Source organism: Phyllostomus discolor, chromosome 8 (genome assembly GCF_004126475.2).
Source record: "Phyllostomus discolor isolate MPI-MPIP mPhyDis1 chromosome 8, mPhyDis1.pri.v3, whole genome shotgun sequence".
Taxonomy (NCBI): domain Eukaryota; kingdom Metazoa; phylum Chordata; class Mammalia; order Chiroptera; family Phyllostomidae; genus Phyllostomus; species Phyllostomus discolor.
This window is the reverse complement of record NC_040910.2, coordinates 164,694-183,862: the sequence shown is the minus strand read 5'-3', so window position 1 is coordinate 183,862 and position 19,169 is coordinate 164,694. Positions and strand designations below refer to the sequence as shown.

General features: G+C 53.3%; 2 protein-coding genes across 3 annotated transcripts in view; both read left to right on the top strand.

Moving 5' to 3' along the window:
- Positions 1-7,515, top strand: part of ZGRF1 (zinc finger GRF-type containing 1) — a 51,956-nt gene extending 44,441 nt beyond the window's left edge. For both annotated transcript variants that reach the window (XM_036031711.1, XM_036031712.1), the window contains exons 25-30: positions 1,030-1,157; positions 3,508-3,631; positions 4,853-5,029; positions 5,166-5,300; positions 5,979-6,240; positions 6,395-7,515. In XM_036031711.1, the coding sequence (XP_035887604.1) occupies positions 1,030-1,157; positions 3,508-3,631; positions 4,853-5,029; positions 5,166-5,300; positions 5,979-6,240; positions 6,395-6,564 (996 nt within the window). In that variant the 3' untranslated portion in view covers positions 6,565-7,515. The remainder of the gene's footprint in view (positions 1-1,029; positions 1,158-3,507; positions 3,632-4,852; positions 5,030-5,165; positions 5,301-5,978; positions 6,241-6,394) is intronic.
- A 10,105-nt stretch (positions 7,516-17,620) lies between these two features.
- Positions 17,621-18,599, top strand: NEUROG2 (neurogenin 2). Its single transcript, XM_028519519.2, has one exon. It carries the CDS (start codon positions 17,643-17,645, stop codon positions 18,387-18,389), a length of 747 nt encoding a protein of 248 aa, XP_028375320.1. The 5' UTR covers positions 17,621-17,642; the 3' UTR covers positions 18,390-18,599.
- The last annotated feature ends 570 nt before the right edge of the window (positions 18,600-19,169 follow it).

The window sequence follows — 19,169 nt, the reverse complement described above, 5'->3', positions numbered from 1 at the left end:
CAATCCACTGAGGTATGCCAGCCAGGGCTATTTACTTTTTTAACTTCTTTTTTAAAGATTTTATTTCTTTTTAGAGAGAAGGGAAGGGAGGGAGAAAGAAAGGGAGAGAAATACCGATCAGTTGCCTCTCTCACATGCCCTGCTGGAGCCGAACCCACAACCCAGGTCTGTGCCCTGACTGGGAATCAAACCAGCGACCCTTTGCTTTGCAGGATGACATTGAGCCACACCCTTCAGGGCTCTGCTTGGTCACTTTAAAGGAACTGAGTGTTTAAAGGAATGGAGGTTCTAATATAAAAGTGGCTTTAGGATTTCTGTTTTGTAAAGAAAGAAAACCTACCTGACCGAGGGTTATGTATGTGATGAATGTTATTTACCATCAAAGAAAACAAAGTGTTGATAACATTTTCCTGTCTCATTCACAAGATCTCTGGAGGGCGTTGCTAATTGTAAAGCATGTTTTTGTCAGTCACATTTGTTGATAGAAGATATGGTCATCGATTTTCCTCTTTTACATATTTCATTCCAGAGATTAAATATTAGCTTTTACCAGGCTTTTGCCTTGAGAATAATGCTGTTGTGGTGGAGTATTTACGTCTGTGAGGGTCGGGTACACTTACAGCTGCTGTGCAAGTGCACCGAATGTGCTTCTGAGTCGCGAATGCACTGGACAGCCAGGCCGAGGCTGCTGGTCGCAAGTCCAATGCGCTTCTCGGAGAGCGCTGGCCTGTGCTGTGTTTGTTCAGCCTCATCAAGGAGGACAGATGATGTATGTTATGCTTGACGTCTTTAAAATCTTGGGTGTGAAAACGTGCCTTTCATTCTTATTAATAGGCTGTGGCTTAAGTAGCTGTGTCCTGGAACTTCCACTTCTTGTGTGGAGGTAGAGACTGTGTGGCCTGGTGACTCGTGGTTTCGGATCACCAGCCGTCACCACCGACGAGTTCTAATCTCACTGCAGGTCTTTGGGAAATACAGCCTCTCGTTCCTTAAGCAGTTGACAGTGACAGCGTTCTCCCTGTCCTGCAGGTCCGTGTGGTCGGAGCCACCTGTGCGGCCTGCCCTTTCCCATGCATGGACGGCCTCCGCTTCCCAGTGGTGGTGCTGGACGAGTGCAGCCAGATGACCGAGCCGGCCTCGCTCCTGCCTGTCGCACGGTAACCCCGGCCTTTCGAAGGGCGCGAGGGTGTCACAGCCGCGTCAGACACTTCCTCGGTCCAAACCCTCGCCGGGCATTTGTGATAACTCTAGCAGTTCAGGCCCTAAACTGATTGTTTGTTAGAACGCAGAGGGAAATTTGGGGGTTAATGAATCAAACTTTTGTTAGATCGCAGTTTAGATGTCCGATGACATGACCCTGAAAGCTGGATCACTCCCGACCCGGGCATGGACCCTCCCAGAGCCTCGCAGGTCCCTCGCCTGGTGAGAGGTGCCTCTCGGGCCCTCGTACGAGAACTCGGCTCCTTCAGCTGCCTTCACAGAACCCCTGTGTTTAGTTCCTGAAGATGAATCTCAGATGATGGTGGTATATAAAGTATATGAAGAAAAACAAGTTGAAAATTAAAATTTGTCTTAGAGTTTAGAGGATGAAGTCTAAGCTCTGAAACATTGTGCTTTTAGAGCGTCTCTCGCTGAAGGCTCTGGCAGGCGGCAGCATGAGTCCCGGCCTCAGCAGGCCTGTCCCCAGGGGAGGAGGGTGCTGGTCCCGGTCGTCAGGACTGGCAGGATCAGTGGGTCCCGATCACGGGCTTTCACTATTTTAGCTGGGCCCGTCCTGAGCAAACGGGGGCGTGGGTACCCCTGCCTGGGAGCGAGGGGTGGAGAAACTGGAAGGTCCTGCAAGGAGGGGGGGAGGTTCGCTTTGGAGCACCCTCTGTACACGAAACACGTCACAGCAGTCACTTTCACGTACAGGTTACGGGTAGAATGTGAAGCTTGTGGAGATTTGATAACTTGCTGTGCCCATAGACTATAACAGAGCTAAGATTTGAATATAGGTTTTTGAAATGGGGGTTCCCGTGCCGAATTCCAACCTGGTACAGGGAGGGGTTCCCCACCACCAAGTGATTCTCTGACACCAGCAGGAACTCAGCTCAGTTCCGACACTGCGACCCCATACAGCCCCAGACCCGCAGGGTAAGGGCTCAGTCCTGCAAGACCCCACTTCAGGCGCCAGCCGCAGCCCTGGGCTTCTGGCCACCTGGGTGCACACTGGGAGTTTTGGTGACCCCTCCAGCTCCAGGACGATCACAAGTCTAAGTTGTCACCTGAACTTCTGACCAGCTGGCTGTGAATCTGAGGTTCCCACGCCCCCCCCAACCCCCCGCCCCAGCCTTGGGTTCCATTAGTTTGCCAGAGCGGCTCACGGAGCTCGGAGGAGCACGTTAGTCCCTGGATTACGGGCTGCCGGTGAAAGGAGTTAGCTGGAGCAGCCAGGTGGAGAGCGAGATGCACAGGACAGACAAGGTGTGGGGGGCACGGAGCTTCCGAGCCCTCTCTGGCATCCACTCGACCGGGTCTCCCCGTGGTCACCACCCTGGAAGCTGGGAACCCTCATGCTTTTGTGGAGGCTTCATCACCCAGGTGTGATCAACTCCCCAGCCACTGGTGACGGGTCCACTCCAGCCCCTCCCTGGAGGTCAGACCGGAAGTTCCACCCTTCAATCACATGGTTGCCCTGGCGACCAGCCCCATCCTCAGGTGCTTTGCAGAAAGTCGCCTCATTCACAGAACAAAGGCCTTGGTCACTTCAGAGTTTCTGGGGCTGGGAGCCAGGGGTTGTGGGTGAAGACCAATATGTGTGACAGACAGATTTTAGTTATCTCAAGGACCAAGAATATGTTTCTTACAGATTACAGTATTGCAGTTTTTCTATAAAACTTGGGCATTTTCCCTGTCTTACTCCTGTTTGGAAGACATAAGCCCCTGAGAACTGAATGTACTTCATCCTAAAGCAAGAGTTGAAGCCAAGTGACTTCTAAGAAAGCTTCTAAGTCTACATTTAAGATCCTAAAAGCCGTTGTTCCTCCACATGTGTTCTGTGCAACGTGGGTTCCTCGCAGAGACAGGGGACACTCAGTAGGCTTCATGTGGAAAATCATCAAGTTAATAGAAAGGGTTTCTTTACTGCGGAACTGCTCTGCCACTTAATTAATGTATTAGCACTATTAAGCCTTGCTCTCAGAGTGGTGGTGGTGTTTGAAGCCTTTGAAATGCATTTTAGAAAACAGTGTCATGCCCTGGCTGATGTGACTCAGTGGATTGAGTGCTTGCCTACAAGCCACAGGGTCACTGGTTCGATTCCCAGTCAGGGCACATGCCGGGCTTGTGGGCCAGGGCCCCAGTAGAGGGGACGCGAGAGGCAGCCACACACTGATGTTTCCCTCTTTCTCCCACCCTTTCCCTCTGCCTAAAAATACACTTTAAAAAGAAGAAAGAAAATAGTGCCATAAATGTCAGTGTGAGCTTTTCCTGTTGCTTGGGCTAACGTGGAATTCTGTTTTTCAGGTTTGAGTGTGAAAAGCTGATTCTTGTTGGAGATCCCAAACAGCTCCCTCCCACTGTCCAGGGATCCGACGCAGCTCACGAACACGGGTTGGAACAGACTCTTTTCGATCGACTTTGCTTGATGGTACTGCTGCCAAACTCACACAGAACTACCACTGACTGGTCACACATGGCGCAGGCTGACGGGGAATGAAAATACTCCCACCAGCCTAACTGGAGTTGTTTAGGAAGCACTCACCTCAGAGATAAGTAGAACCCCGTAATTTAAGTGCCCTTTGTAAAATGCCTTTCTCCTGTGTATTTTAGTAGTAAATAGAAAGCATATTGACTTTGCTCCAAAATAAAATAAAACTATAATCTATTATCTATGTCCCTTGTCTACTTCACATTTAAATTTTTTAAAATTAATCGTTGCTATATTTTTAATGGAGGTGATGTTCACGTGACATAAAATCACGCTTCTTAAAGCGAGTGAGTAGCATTTCCTACGTTCATAACGCTGTGCAGCCACGGCCTGCCTCTGCCTAGAGGCAGGCTTCCCCAACACGTCCATCCCCCAGAATAAACCCCACACCAGGCAGCAGCTCCCTCCTGCCCCTGGCAGCCTCCCGCCTGCTCCCAGGCTGTGTGGACTGGTCCCTCTGGACACTTCGTCTATCACAGGCTCACAGCTTCCCGTCGTGCCTGGAACCATCCCCTGTGGACCTCTTGCGTCCGGCTTCTTTCACCTAGCATGTTTTTGAGGTTCCTCCACATTGTAGCACGTTTTAATGCTCAGTTACATCACAGTCACCGTTATGCGAGGGGGTACGTCCCAAGACCCCAGTGGACGCTGCAGATGCGAGCCCCGCATGGACTGGGCGTTTTCTCTGTACACGCGCACGCACCGTCTGGCTTCTCTGGGCCGTAGCTGGATTGCCAGCATCGCTGCTCTTGCACTTTGGAGCCCTTATTAAGAAAGTCGGGGTGACTTGAACACGAGCCCTGTGATACCGTGACAGCCCACCTGACTGATAACTGAGACTGCTGAGGGACTGATGGCAGTAGTGTCCACAGGGCGGACGCACTGGGCAGAGGGAGGACTCACGCCGGTGGGACAGGTCAGGAGGGTGCGCGATTCCTCCACCTGGCCACTGGCTAGTGAGTCCAAGGTCCGGCATGTGATGTAATAGTAACTTACCGTGACGATATTTTTAGTAATTAAAAATATTTATTTACAGTCTACTTTATTCATTTACTAAGAGTACAATATGGCAATATTTTTAGCTTTTAAAATATATCTTTTTTCCCCTTCAGAAAATAATGCTGTTTCATATTCCTATTTTTCTGCATTTAACTGTCTTAGGGTCACAAGCCGGTGGTGCTGAGGACCCAGTACCGATGTCACCCTGCAATCACTGCCGTCGCTAACGACCTGTTTTATGGCGGGGCCCTCAGGAACGGCGTGTCGGAGACGGAGCGGAGCCCGCTGCTGGGGTGGCTCCCCACCCTGTGTTTCTACAACGTGCAAGGACAAGAGCAGGTGCCCGGCGCAGCGTGGCTGCAAGTCAACTCCGCCTAGTGTCCTGGCTTAATTTTATGGCTGCTGTTTGTACGGTTTTCCTGGTCTTTCCCAGACTTTCTGGGAAATGTAATTTCGGATCTGTTTTTCATTCCAGATTGAAGGAGGTAACAGCTTTCACAATGTGGCAGAAGCTGCTTTCACGCTGACACTGATTCAATCACTGGTTGCGGGTGGAGTGGCGGGCTCTGAGATCGGGGTGATAACGCTGTACAGAGCCCAGGTGAGCAAGGTGTGTGTTGCATCTCCGACTTTACTGGGCATTAAATAGTATCATTTTCTAGCACAGGGCTTGATATTATATTTGTAATGGTTTGGTTTGGTGCTTGAAAAACTTTTGGGACCATAACTAATTTATTCAGAAGAAACATTCTAATTAGTGTCTGGTCTGGCTTTTTTTTCTGTATAATTAAATGTAAACTTAACAAGGTTTAATTAAATTCAGTTTACAGCTGTTGGGGCAAAAATGCAAATAAACAAATTAGAGGGAAGGAAATGTGCTGTGTGCTCTGTGTTTTTGGACAGGTGGCACTGAATCTCTGTTTTCCCAAATGGTCTCTCATGATTATTTCATTTTATCAGTAAGTCAAAGATAGATACCAGATATTAATATGTATATGAGCCAATGACTTGTGACACGTTATTTTATTTTTAATTTTTTAAGAGTTTTTCATGTTTCATTATTAGTGTACTAATTCTAAATTAGTGTATCCAAACCAGCTTCCCAGCATCAGATAAATCAACATTTGTCAGCCTGTTTCATGATTTATAGTGTCACCTAGTTACTTATTTGTCATTTTAGAAACTAGGCAAACCCTTCTACTCGGGCTAAGCTGAAGGGGTCGCTGCGAGGGCTCCGGCTTTGTGCCGCCTGCCCCTGCGCACGTGGTCACCGTCCTCTCGCCCACAGCTGTGCCACTCGCTCAGGGCGGTGGCCTCGGACCAGCCAGGCCTGCGGGCCGTGCACGTGTCCACAGTGGACGCCTTCCAGGGAGCCGAGAGGGAGGTCATCATCCTGTCCTGTGTGCGGACCAGACAGGTGGGCTTCATCGACTCAGAAAGGAGGGTGAACGAGGCCTTGACCAGAGGGAGGAGGCACTTACTCATCGTGGGGAACCTGGCCTGTCTGAGGAGAAACCGGCTCTGGGGCCGTGTGATCCAGCACTGCGAAGGTAAAGCCAAGAGCTATAGGAGTCGAGCATTTTGAACTAAAATTGGCTTTGGATGCAGCGGGGCAGTGCTGACGTGGCCACGCTGGGAGGCGACGGAGGAGCAGGTTTGGGGCCCGCTGTGCAAGTCGTCACCTCACAGCTCGTGTCTCTTTAGGAAGGGACGGCGGGCTGCAGCACGCGAGCCAGTGGGAGCCACAGCTGCGCCAGCTCCTTCGGGACCGCTCTGGACACCACGCGGCAGAAGAGCCGAAGAAGAAGAGAGGGCACGACAACACTGAAGATACCGCTCATTCACAAAAAGGTGTAGAGCCTTTGTGTTTGTAGAAACTCAAGCTCATTCCACTGTACGTTTTCCACGTTTTTATTACCCCAAAGCCCTAGTTGTCAAAAAGTGCTGTATGATATTAAATAGCATTAAACAAAGGCATGCGAAATTTGCTCTTCAAGAAGTATATATTACTTATATTGATATAAGCATATGTTGAATGTAGTACAAAATCTTACTAATAAAAATGAGTAAAAATTTTTGTAAAAATTAAGAATTCTGCCAAAAACAATTATACAAGGGGCAGGGGAGAAAGCCTTCATGGCTTTTTCAGGGTTACTTCAAATTGAGTGGAGATTTTAGGAGCTCACCTACTAGAACATCCACATAGTTACACCACGATGTTCCTTCTGAGCGACAGCTCTATCAGAGTGTCTTAAATCTTATGCCCTATCGTTTTATAACTAAGACATATTCACGATAAAAATTTTAACAAGTACAAAAAGAAGAAAAACACTGGAAGTCCACCCTGGAGATGTGGAGCCAGCGGCCGGGCCTATGAGGGTTGTGGGGCGCATGAATGAGGGGCGAACAGGCGGATGACCACCTTCGCTTTATTTTCTTCTAGCTCTTTTCCTATGTGTTCATTTGCCTAGTAATTATTGGTATAGATAGTATATACTGGACTTTTAAATTATTTATTATAAAATACATTGTACATGTAGAAAATCATTGCTGACTTATTGCCTCTGTCTTTTTCTATGCTTATATTCTATATGTGAGTAAACTAAACAATTTGTCGTGATTTTGAGACATTATTAACAAGGGAACATTGACTCATCCTACATGGAAAAATGGCCAAGGATTGATGATAACCGATTATCAATGCAGTCCTTACCCATTAACAAAATCTGCGATCCAAGTCACTCAATATTCATTTTAAAGATGTGGAAAATGGCTTACTTGAATTACTTTGCAATAAAATTGACAAGTGTACCTCTTTAAAACCAGGACTTGTTTCGTGAGCCTCTGTCCCCCTCCCAAATGCCGACCAACTGTGGCCCAGGTGCTGCTGGCCCCGCCCACCTGCCACGTGTCTCAAGCGTCTGACCGGCCCACGCAGGCGCCCATGGCCCGAGTTCTGTCCCAGCTGCCCCTGCACACCACTTCCTTTGGAGTCGGTTCCCAGCTAGCTGGAGCTGGGTCTCGGGCTTTTTTCCCAAGAAGAGTCTGTGGATAGGACACATTGGCGCCTGCGGGGGTGAGGGCATGTCTGTTGCGTCCCTTAGGGCACTCGCTGCGTGAGCACGAGTGGCGTGTCCCCAGCACAGTTACACAGGCGGGGGAGGGGGACGCTTTGCTCTGCTCATTCCTCCCTTCAGAGATCCGGTGAGGGGAGCCAGGGAGCTGCTGACGTCCTCGGAGGTAAGTGTGATCCATCGAGGGACACGGGTGCTGGTCGTGGTGGCTGGTTCGTGATGATGCTGAGCAGAGCCCTACTAGCCAAACCCTGAACGCTAGCATGGCCTTTATTTCTACTTTCAGAAAGAAAGCCCATGACAATACTGGACATGGAAAATCAGCAAATTCCAGGCCAACACCTGCTCTGTCTATTCTCTCACATTTCACCGTTGGGCAGACACAAATTGAGTTTTCAGGAGTGTCCCATTCAGTAAACAACAGTAAAATGCCTCGTGATCGTACACGGTACTCAAACAGGCCAGTGCTACCATGAGAGCTGTTGCCCATCTGTAGACAGCAGTGGCGCGGGAACAGTGGTCTCCCCTGTGGTGCTCAGTGGTACAGTTACACAAGAACGCTCTAGATTTGTATCTGTGGAAAAGGTCTATTTATGCATCACAGAGATGGAATGGAATTGTAGGCTTTAATCTATTCATCAGTTGCCTTTTTGCTTTGCAGGGTATGTGTGTTAGGCTTTTTTTAAGATTCTTTCAAAACATGACATTAATCCCTAAAGAGGACAGGACCTTTCCCCAGTTTATAAATGAGGGAGCCAAGGCTCAGAGAAATCGAACCTGCCAGAAGGAGCGCCAGGCAGGGCGGGAACCAATCCCATCCACAGGCTCTCCCGCCCAACGGCACATAAGCCTCGGACCCCTAGGCCGACAGCCCTCACAGACCCAGACACCCACCTCCCAAGGAGTTACCTTGGTCTCTTTATTACGTAACAATTTGTTAACTGTCTGTTTGTTTGTACAACCTCCATCCTTCCCAGTGAGTATGTGTCAATGGAGAAACACAAGGGTGGGCTTTCCTTGGATTGTCTCCGTTTGCTGCTGGAAGACCCATTTTGCTACTTATTGAAACAAAAACTGATTGTTAACAAAAATGTATTAAAAGCTAAGCTGGTGATCCTCTTATTATCAAATATTGATTTTAAAATAATACATTTCATGCTCATCTCTGTAGCCAGCCCTGTCCTTATGAATATACACTTCAATATTTGAGTTACTTGAGAAAAATTGTAATTTAAAGTCTGAGATTATGAAGCCCAGCTTGAAACTTCATAATAAAATATAACTTTTAGTGTCCTTTAATATTTGAACAAAAAGACTATTTGAGTTGGAGATCCCAAAGCAAATCCCAAAGGCTGCCTGCCCTTGACTGTTTAATCTAAAGACAGCTGTGAAATAGCTTTGCACTAACTCAATTCTTTTATATTAAATAAGAATAAAAAGGAAATTGGTGATTTACTTGACAGATATTGGACCCCGAAAATTAAATAATTGTTCTAGAAACATTAGCTCAACGCTGATTTGAAATGCCTGCTGTGTAATTAGTCATGAGTGAAACGTATGTTTACTTCTGTTGTGTTTTTTGTTCATATCAGCGTGACTTGATTATAAAAGAAAAATACAATCCACACATCTCTGACACATCTGCGGTCCTCTTACCCTGACACACAAGTTAGGTTGGTATTTTTAAACTCTGTTGGTCTTAGTTATGGATTTTCCTTACCATTCTTTCTAATTGGGCAAATCTGGTCCAATTTGTGTTTGTGTGTGATTGTGTGTGAATGTACTGAGTTGGCAAAAGAATTGCTCTTTTTTTTTCCATACAATAGCCCTAGTAGTGCTTAGTTCTCTTTGACTTTATTTGAAACACTTTTGTTAGATTGTATGGTGATAGCCGTCATATCAATGTGCATTTAAAAAATGAATTTTTTGTAGCCATTTTAATATTAAAGATGGAAGAAAATACACAATGTTTTCAGTATAGTATACTCTGTTATTCCAAGAAAGGTAAAAGCACACCTGAAATGCAGAAAAAGATTTGTGCAGTGTACAGAGAAAGTGCTGTGACACATCGAATATGTCAAAAGTGGTTTGTGAAGTTTCATGCTGGAGATTTCTCGCTGGATGATGCTCCATGGTCCGGTAGACCATTTGAAGTTGATAGTGATCAAATTGAGACATTAATTGAGAACAATCAACATTCTACCATGCGGGAGATACCCAGCATACTAAAAATGTCAAAATCAATAAAGTTATTGGTGAACATGAGAAATGTCTTTTATTAAACAGACTTTTGGGCCAACCCGGTATGTGCATGTGTGATCAGACGGCATCTCCCACTGGTCTGTGACTCACAGGCCCTTCACAGGCCCAGTGCTGGGTGGAGAATAATGGCCTCTGGCCCCACGTGGTGATGTCACACAGAGACAGAATCAGGGCCTCAGGTGGGGTGTCATGAACAGCCATCCAGGGCGATTGTGTGTGTTTTTCCATAAAATAAAAGACACATCATCATCCAGAGAGAAATCTCCAGCACAAAATTCTGCAAACCACTTTTGATACGTTTGATCTGTCATAGCACCCTCTCCACACACTGAACAAATCTTTTTTTGTGTTTCAGTTGTGTTTTTACCTTTCTTGGAATATTAAAGCATAATACACCAAAAATGTGGATTTTCTTCCATCTTCGATATTAAAATGGCTGCACAAAAATTCACCAATTTTGATAAGTTTTTCTAAATGCACGCTGATATGACAGCTGTCACAATACAATCTAACAAAAGTGTTTCAAATGAATTGAAAGACAGCTAAGTGCCACTAGAGCCATTATACGGAAAAACCGAACGAACACTTTGGCCCACCCAAAAGGACGTGGTTTCATTGCTGTGACTGGTGCTGGCCAGATGCAGAGTTGCAGTAAGAGTCCCCCCGCAAACCCCCGAGGTGTGTCAGGGTAAGGATGGCTTCTGTCAACTGAGAGAGCCGAAGGCCTAAAAGCAGAGGAAAGCAAAACCCAGAATCAAACATTCTCTGGATCCTGTGACTTTAAAATGGAAGCTTTAGGTGCTGTATTTTGAAGCACAGAGTGAAAGGGGAGGAAGTTCTTCATCACTATTGAGGGTAGAACAAGAGGAAACATTTAAGAAAGATTAGACGTAAAAATTGCCTGCCAGCCAGTGTTATTAAATAAGGAAACATAATGCTTTGAGACATTGGTGGGGGGTGGGCGAATCTTTAGAAATCCATCAAAACCCTATGATGTGAGTTCATCCCTGGGAAAATTAGATGTGATTTACCCAAAACACAGAGAATGGCACCACTGAGCAGCTTGCCTAGCATGACTCTCTGTCCTACGCAAGGATGTTAGTTATATGTAGTTAAAGGGAACGTTTAAGTGTTCGTATTCAAGTTACAGCACCCCAACCAGCCCGACTCCCCGGCCTCGGCGCTGACTGGGGACACGTTTACCTGTGACCTCACTCACCCGCTCAGCCCTCTCCCGGCTGAAACTCACTTCCAGCCTCGATGACGATCGCAAGAGCCAGAAGGGCAATCAATGCTTGCAAAGTCCTAATTTCTGACTGTAAATGTTCCACATTGTTTTACTGGGAAAACACAAAGAAGAAAGTTCACCCCTGTCCAATGGCAAAAAGGCGAGCACTGCAAATACTTGTTTCCCCAGGAAGCGCCTGGTCACTGTCCCCTCCACCGCTCAGGTGCGCGCATGGTCTGAGAATCGGGGTCCTGGTAAGCACCTACCATGGTTTCCAAAAATTAAATAACCACTAGAAAAACTGTAAAGTCTGCGCGTGACCCGCGCTCGCGGCAGCACTGAGTCGCGTGTGGGCGTCTCCGTCAGTGCACGTGGGCAGCCGAGCGCGCTCAGGTGGAGGAGGGCGTTACCCCTGGCGCGTGGAAAGGCACAGTTGCCGGAGAAAGTGAGGGAGGCACACTTCGCGGGGAAGAGACGGGGCCGGCCGGGGTGGGGGAGGGGGTGGGGTGGGGGTGGGGGCGGGAACAGGAATGGGGGCGTCCGAACCCGGGGCGGGGCCTGGCGGGCCCGGGCCCGGCACGCGCGCGGCGTCCTGCCAAGAGGGGCGTCCAAGGCCGAGTGAGAAAAGCGCCCGCGGCCCGGCCTTCGCCAGCAGGTCGCCTCGGGCGTCCCTCCCCGCGCAGACGAGCCACGTCCGCGGAGCGAAGGGCGTGCGGCCCAGGCTCGCTCTCGGCCTCGCTGCCCCCGGGACTGGCGGGGCGTCCCGTCCGTCCCCCCGCGCGTTTCGGCTCCGTCCTGCCTCCGTCGGAGGAAACCGCGGCGCCTCTGCCCGCGGCCCTGCGTGTCCGGGGCCCCGCGTGTCGGGGGCCCTGCTGGAGTTTGCGGCTGTGGGGGCGCGGCTCCCGCGGGGGCACCAGACCCACCATCGGGGCTCGGGGGCGCACAAAGCCCGCCATCGCTTCCCCAGCAGTGGAGAGGTATCCGCGGCTGCAGTATCGCACCAACTGCGCGGTGTGGCGATGGCGTCATCATGCTAATGGTGTGACGTCAGCTATTGCGTCACTGCAGGGACGCAGTGGAGGCACCCGGCACAGTTGGGGCCGGGAAATGTTTGGGGGCGGGGCGGAGCAGAAAGACCGGGTCGGCTGCGAGGTGCCCCCGAATGTTCTGGGAGCTGGAATCTTACTTGGGGTCCCTGAAAGTGAGGGGGGCCTCGCCCTGCGCGCACATGCAAGTCGCGGAGTCTGCACCTTCGCCGCCGAGTGGCCTGTGCTCGTCGGGACCTGTGCTGCGTCCGGGCGACCCCAGGTCCTGTCCCCAGGGGCAGGTCGTGCAACTTTCTTTGCTGAACCGTCCAGCGAGTTCACCGCGCCGTCGCCCTTTAATTTCTACCAGTGAGGATCGGACTGCCGGTGTTTCCAGGAGAAAATGCATTTGGGGCTTTTCCACGGTGGGGACAGGGGAGCATCAATCCCCCTTTGGCCCCTGGGGCGTCACTTGAACAAGCCCCACGCGACGCGGGCCTGTCACCACCTCACCGCGTCGCCACTGCGCTGGTCTCGGGTCCGAGGCGCAGGAAGGAGAGTCCTGGGTGAGAACGTGCCTGAGGGAAGCCGCTCCGGTGACACCCACGGAGCCGTCTCCGAGTGACGGTCACCGGGACGGGACTGAATGATCTGAGCCACAAAGCGGCCCCCGTGGCGGCGTGGGCCCCACTCGAAGGGGATGGGCGGGACGTGGCAGGGGGTCCCACAGTCCGCCGTGCTTTGTGTTTGTCTCAGAGGCTGCTGTCCCTTCTGCGCTTCCCCGGCCGGCGTCCCCCCCACCCCCAGCTCCTGTCGCCATCATGCCTGTCACCTGAGGACAAGGGCCACAGAGAGCCCCGCGCAGGCCCGACACTGCTGCGGCCTCGCCCGCGCCCCACGGCCCGCCAGCTGACGCCTTGCCACCTGCCTCTGCCCACCCCCAGCGCTGCCGCGGTGCCCGGACCCAACGGGGCATCCTGCGGTTTGTTACCGGGGGACTGGCTCGCCGCCGGGGTTGGGGGGGCGGGGGTTGTATTTGGGGGGAAAAGTACCCCCCCTCCTGCAACAGCCGAGTCTGGCGCGGGGACCACTGTCCTCTGGCCATCTGTGAGGTGGAAGTGTGGGCGTCGCGGGTGGCCCTGCGGCAATACCCACACTCCACGCGGGCCCGGTCGTGGGGGAGTTCAAGCTCCTTAGAGCAACAAAGACTGGGGCACCGCCTTCGCCCGTCCCCGCGCGCACTGCGCCCCTCCTCCCGAGGCCGGCTGAGTGCAAATCATTGTGTCCCGGTTCTCGACGACCCGCCTGCTTTGACCTTTTGTTCCCTTGAAGTGGGGTCATGCCGTGAAAGGGGCTGGGGATGAACAGTTTGACCCTTCAGGACAGTTCACGCGGTGGACAGCGCGCCCGGGCCGCCACCCGCGCTGAGGCCACCCCGCCCTCCCCCTCCCTCGTTTCAGCCCCGCTGCACCCGGACAATCTTGTGGACCACACAAGTGCCTCTCGAATTCATTCCAGCCAAAAGAGGACTGGAGGAATCCAGCTAAGGACACTGGCATTGGTCACGTGTGCAAACCTGACTGCAAATCCAAATTGCTTTCTTTCAGCAAAACCCAGCAAAATGCTGAAGACAAAGAATTCTGGGACTGGGTGTGAATCATTGGCTTCCTGATGCACTAGGTTGTTACATTTTTTTTGGACGTTGTTTCTTCTAAAAAATAGTCTTCATAGTAGGAGATATTTCCAGAAGTGTTACCAGATATGATGCTTCTCTTAAAAGCAACTACAAGCCCTGGCTGGCATAGTTCAGTGGATTGAGCACAGGCTGCGAACCAGGCATCGCAGGTTCAATTCCCAGTCAGGGCACATGCCTGGGTTGCAGGCCATGCCCCCCAGCAACCGCACATTGATGTTTCTCTCTCTCTCTCTCTCTCTCCCTTCCCTCTTTAAAAATAGATAAATAAAATATTAAAAAAATAAAAAAAGCAACTACAACACACACAACCAACATCCCTAGATGCATATTCAAGGTGCTGCACCTGGAGGCTGCTTTTGAAAAAGCCTGCCACCTGCACAGTCATCTCACACACCACACGGCATACACCCAAAGAAGTCCTTACTTTAAAAATAAAATCCCATAAACTCTATGGTATCTTTACATTTACATGGAGACCGGTTTATGTCAGCCTTTGAATATGTACACAACCTGAAGTTTCTTGGCATGCTTTTTCCGTTTGAAGGAAATTTCTGGAGTCAAAAACGTGCAGTTGCCCCGCATGCTTCACCATCACTGGGCACACTTCACTGCGTTAGTCTCGTGCTCAGAGAGTGCCGACGGCCTGGGTTTTGACAAAGGGAAGCCTGGACCTTCCAGTGCATCACAAAGACATGAAATCTCAGGAGGACACCAGCACTGGGGGGCTGACCCTCAGTGCTCTGCACAGTCAACTAGAGGAGCCCCTTGTGCGTGTCACTAGCGCCGAGCAGTCTCTGGTCTGTGGCTACACAAGGCTCCTTGGGTTTTCCTTACGTCTCCACCAAGCTGCATTCCCAGAAAACCAACCCAGCACTTCCTAGCTAAACCCGCATTGTAAAACCTCCCGTCTGCAGAGGCACTGAAATATATCGTCCCCTTTTCTCCACTGGCTGCGGTGAGACGCAGATATGCAAGGTGCATGCCATCACTCCAGGGTTTGTTTCAGCACTTCAGGCGTCTCCTCAGAACCTGGCTTTCTCCTTCTGTTCCAGAAGAGCCATGAGAACCCCGCATCCACTCCCACGAGCTCCTCTGGTCTCCACCCAGCCAGCCAGAGCCCTGGAGGGTTTCCTCGTCGTCTGGCATCACCAGCGCCGGCAAACCCGTGCTAGTGTGTCTTCTGGCGTCTTTCTCTCCTGTCTTGTCTTTCACTCGACCCAAGTCTTTTTTTAAAAAATATTTTATTTATTTATTTTTTAGAGAGGGAAGGGAGGGAGATAGAGAGAGAGAGAGAGAGAGAGAGAGAGAGAGAGGGAAATGTGTGGTTGCTGGGGGTTATGGCCTGCAACCCAGGAATGTACCCTGGCTGGGAATCGAACCTGGGACACTTTGGTTCCCAGCCCGAGCTCAATCCACTGAGCTACGCCAGCCAGGGGGACCCAAGTCTTTTGTGAGGTTCTGATCCAGCAGGTTCATGGTGCAGATGGGACCAAAGAAGGATGGGAGGTGGACGCTGCCTTCTGGAGAGGCTGGACATGTCTCTCCGCTTTTTAAATGTCTGCACCCCTAACAAATGAAATGAAGCTGTTCTGGAAGGATGCAGGGGGAGCTGAGAAAATAATGCTTTTAAATTTAGGGAATTTGTTTTAAAAGGTGGGGGAGACGCAAAATAAATACCAAGGAGCAAAGTGAAGATCGTGGCAATTCTCAAATAATTTCAGGACAGAAGGAAGTCTGGCGGGGGGAGATCCACCTCAGGTGACAGCCCGTCTCCTGGGAGCCTAGTTTTCACCTTTTACTTCGTGCCTCCCAATCCTGCTGTTACCCCCCTGAAGGAAACGTCACACAGATCAAACCACTCCCACCTCTTCTGAAACACAACTTGCTTCTAATCCCTACAAACCCAACAGGAGGGAGACGCACAGACACTATTCTTTTGCCACCTTCCAACTCCTAACACTCCAAGTGCTCTGGCTTCAACCTGGTTTGAAGACAGGATCCCAAGAGACTGCCTCGCCAGCTGGAGCGGGGATCCCCGCAGGCAGCGCAGACTGCTCCGGGGGCTGGGGGCTTCGTCCCGGGAACAGTCCGCCAGGTCGACCAGAGGATGGGCGAGAGCGCAGGCGGAGCAGAGGGGGCCGGTGAGCCATTCAGAACAAGCTCCCCTAGAGCCCAGTGGTCCTAGAGCCCAGTCGCCCTTGAGCTCTTTTTTTTTTTTCCTTCTATTGAAAGGCCGGGAGAATCGGGAGGATGGGCCCCTTGTCCCGACATCGCCCCCAGCGCGGAGCAGGGGTCACGGAAAAGTCAGCACAGCCCCTGCGCTTGCGGGGCAGCCACTCGGCAGCACAGCGGCTCAGCTCCTGCCTCCCGTGCGGGAGGGGCTCCCGGGGTCACCCCGGAGAGCAGCCGCGTCAGGGCCCGGAGACTCAGTGTGTCGGACGTCCGTCCGGGGAAAGCCCCGCGCCCCTCTCCAGGTCCCTCCGGAGGTGCTTCCAGGCACCCGGCCACGTCCGGTCCTTCACCCTCCGGCGTCGGTCTCGGGGGAGGAACCGAGTACGCTGGTCCCCACGTGCCCACAGCGCCCCCCCCCCCCCACCTCGCTCCTCCCCAAACCGAGTGCTGCGTTCACAGGTGGTGCGGCTCCTGGGAGGCTCTGCCCCTCTGGCGCTTGGCGGCACCGGGGCGCGCCGCCCTCCGGGGGTCGGACCCACATCTGCGGGCTGGGGGAGGGGGTCCCGCCGCCCGCGAGCCCCGGCCCCCGCGGAGCTGCTGAAAGGGAGCGGGCTCGGTGCGCGTGGCTCGCGGCCCTCACGCGGTCCCGGGCGCGGGGATTGGCCAGCTGCGTCTGGCGACCTCCATTCATTAATAAATTAGCGGCACGCTCCAGCCGAGCGCGAGCCACCAATCGCGAGGCCCGGGCCGGCAGCCTCGGCCTCCGAGCTCATAGCACAGCCCCGAGCTCCAGCGGGAGCTTTGGAACCACTTTATGCTGATTAGAGAAAGGGGGAGGGGGGCCGGGTAGGAGGACGGCGGGGTGGAGGGAGGTTGGCAGGCGGGGGAGGAGGGGGAGGCGAAGAGAGAAAGAACTGAATGGCGATAAAGCGAAGAAAGGGAGCAGCGGGGAGGGGCGGGCGTGGGGAGGGGGAGGGGGCCTGGGGGCGACCCGATTGTCTTCTGAGGGGTATATAAGGGGTTTCAAGGAGAGTCGTGTGCCAGACACGCAGCCACTGGACCACAAACCGCTTCGCTTTAACTGGAGTGCCGGGGGGTCGCGTGCCGGGCGCCGCTGGCCCGGGGCTGAGTGACAGACGGACACGCACGGCGAGCACACGCACGAGACCCGCGCGGGAGGAGCACGCGTCCTGCCCTGGCCGCGCGCGCGTTTGGAGAGCGAGCTGAGTAAGTGTTGAACTCGGCGGGCGGTTTCAGCACCACGTCCCACCGCCTGCAAGCGCTCTCGGGTCGCGCAGATCTTTGTCGCAGGGCCTCTGCCCCTTCCCGGGCGGACGCAGGGTCGGTGGGCTGGCGCGGGGGTCCCCCGGCGCCGGAGGATTCCTGCCCATCTGGGCTCCTCTCAGCTCGCGCCCCTGGGACACCTCCGCTTCGGCGTTGACGCCCGTTCGGTGTTCTTTCACCCCGCTCCCCGGCTCCCGCTCCCTTCGGTAGGATGTTCGTGAAATCCGAGGCCTTGGAGGTGAAGGAGGAAGCGGACATGCTGGTGCTGCTCGGCGCAGCCTCCCCGGCGGCAGCGCGGACACCACTGCCGTCCAGCGCGGACGAGGACGACGAGGAGCGAGGCGCGCCGGAAGGGGCGCGTCGGCCGCTGGGGGGCGGGCCCGGGGCGCGGCTGTTGGGCCTGGGGCACGAGTGCCGGCGGCGTCCTTCCAGGGCGCGAGTAGCTTCTCGAGGCGCCAAGACGGCCGAGACGGCGCAGCGCATCAAGAAGACCCGCCGGCTGAAGGCCAACAACCGCGAGCGTAACCGCATGCACAACTTGAACGCGGCGCTGGACGCCCTGCGCGAGGTACTGCCCACGTTCCCCGAGGACGCCAAGCTCACCAAGATCGAGACCCTGCGCTTCGCGCACAACTACATCTGGGCGCTCACCGAGACCCTGCGCCTGGCTGACCACTGCGGCGGGGGCCTGCCCGCCCCGCTGCGCCCGGAGGCCACGCTGCTGAGCCCGGGCGGCGCCCTGGGCAGCGTGGGGGACAGCCCGTCGCCCTCGTCCACGTGGAGTGGCACAGACAGCCCCGCGCCGCCCTCCTCCGCGCCCTCCACCTCCACCTCCCCCTACAGCTGCGTCTTCTCCCCCTCCAGCCCCGTGGGGTCGGATCGGGACTGCTGGCAGCCCGCTCCACCCGACAAACGCCGCTGCGCGCCTCGCCGCCCAACGGTCCGGGAGTGCGCCTAGGCCGCGTCCCGGCCTCGCGCCAGGCCTCGCTCCCTGCTGCCCCGCCTTACCCGCCGCGCCCCTCTCTGCCCCACTTCCCGCGCCCTGGAAACCGGCTCGAGTCCAGAGCAGATGCAGACGTCCGGCTTCGCCGCCGCCTGCCGGTCCCCCGGCGAAGGGCTTCCTTTATTCAGACAGGCTCGGGGTTATTGAGGCTGAGACGGAGACCGTCGCCAACGGGATGGTCGAGTGCGGGGAGGGGGGAGCGCTCCTGGGGCCTAAAAGACGCTGGGAGGAGGCGGAGGTGGAGGGTGTCGGCCCCCCCCCCCCCCGCAGCGCCGAGGACTCTGCCGTCGGAGTGAGTCTCCGGGGGACGCCACGGGTCCCGGCGCCCCGTCCCCCTGGCTTCTGCATAGAGATGTTAATGTCGAGTAGAAAGAAACGCGTCTTGGCGTCTGAATGACGTTGCTGGTAATAATATTATCCACAGATCCGCGGTGCCTGGCATCTGCTCCGCTCCCAGCGCCGCCTGCGGGCTGTGGGAACTTCACCTGTCAAACCAAACTCTCCCTCTCTGACGTGCACTTTGTTCCGTTTCCCAGATTCGTCACAACACCTATTGTCCCACCCTTCTCTTTCCTTTTGCTTCTCCATTTTGCCATCTGTCTCTTATGATTTATAAGGGAAAAAGTTGTTTTGTTAGAGGGCCAGGTTAGAAGTCATTGTATAATTTGTAGGCTTTGTGCTGATTGAATGCAAGCGTGGAAATCTAGGCTGAACTCTCTATCCAAAGCAAAAATG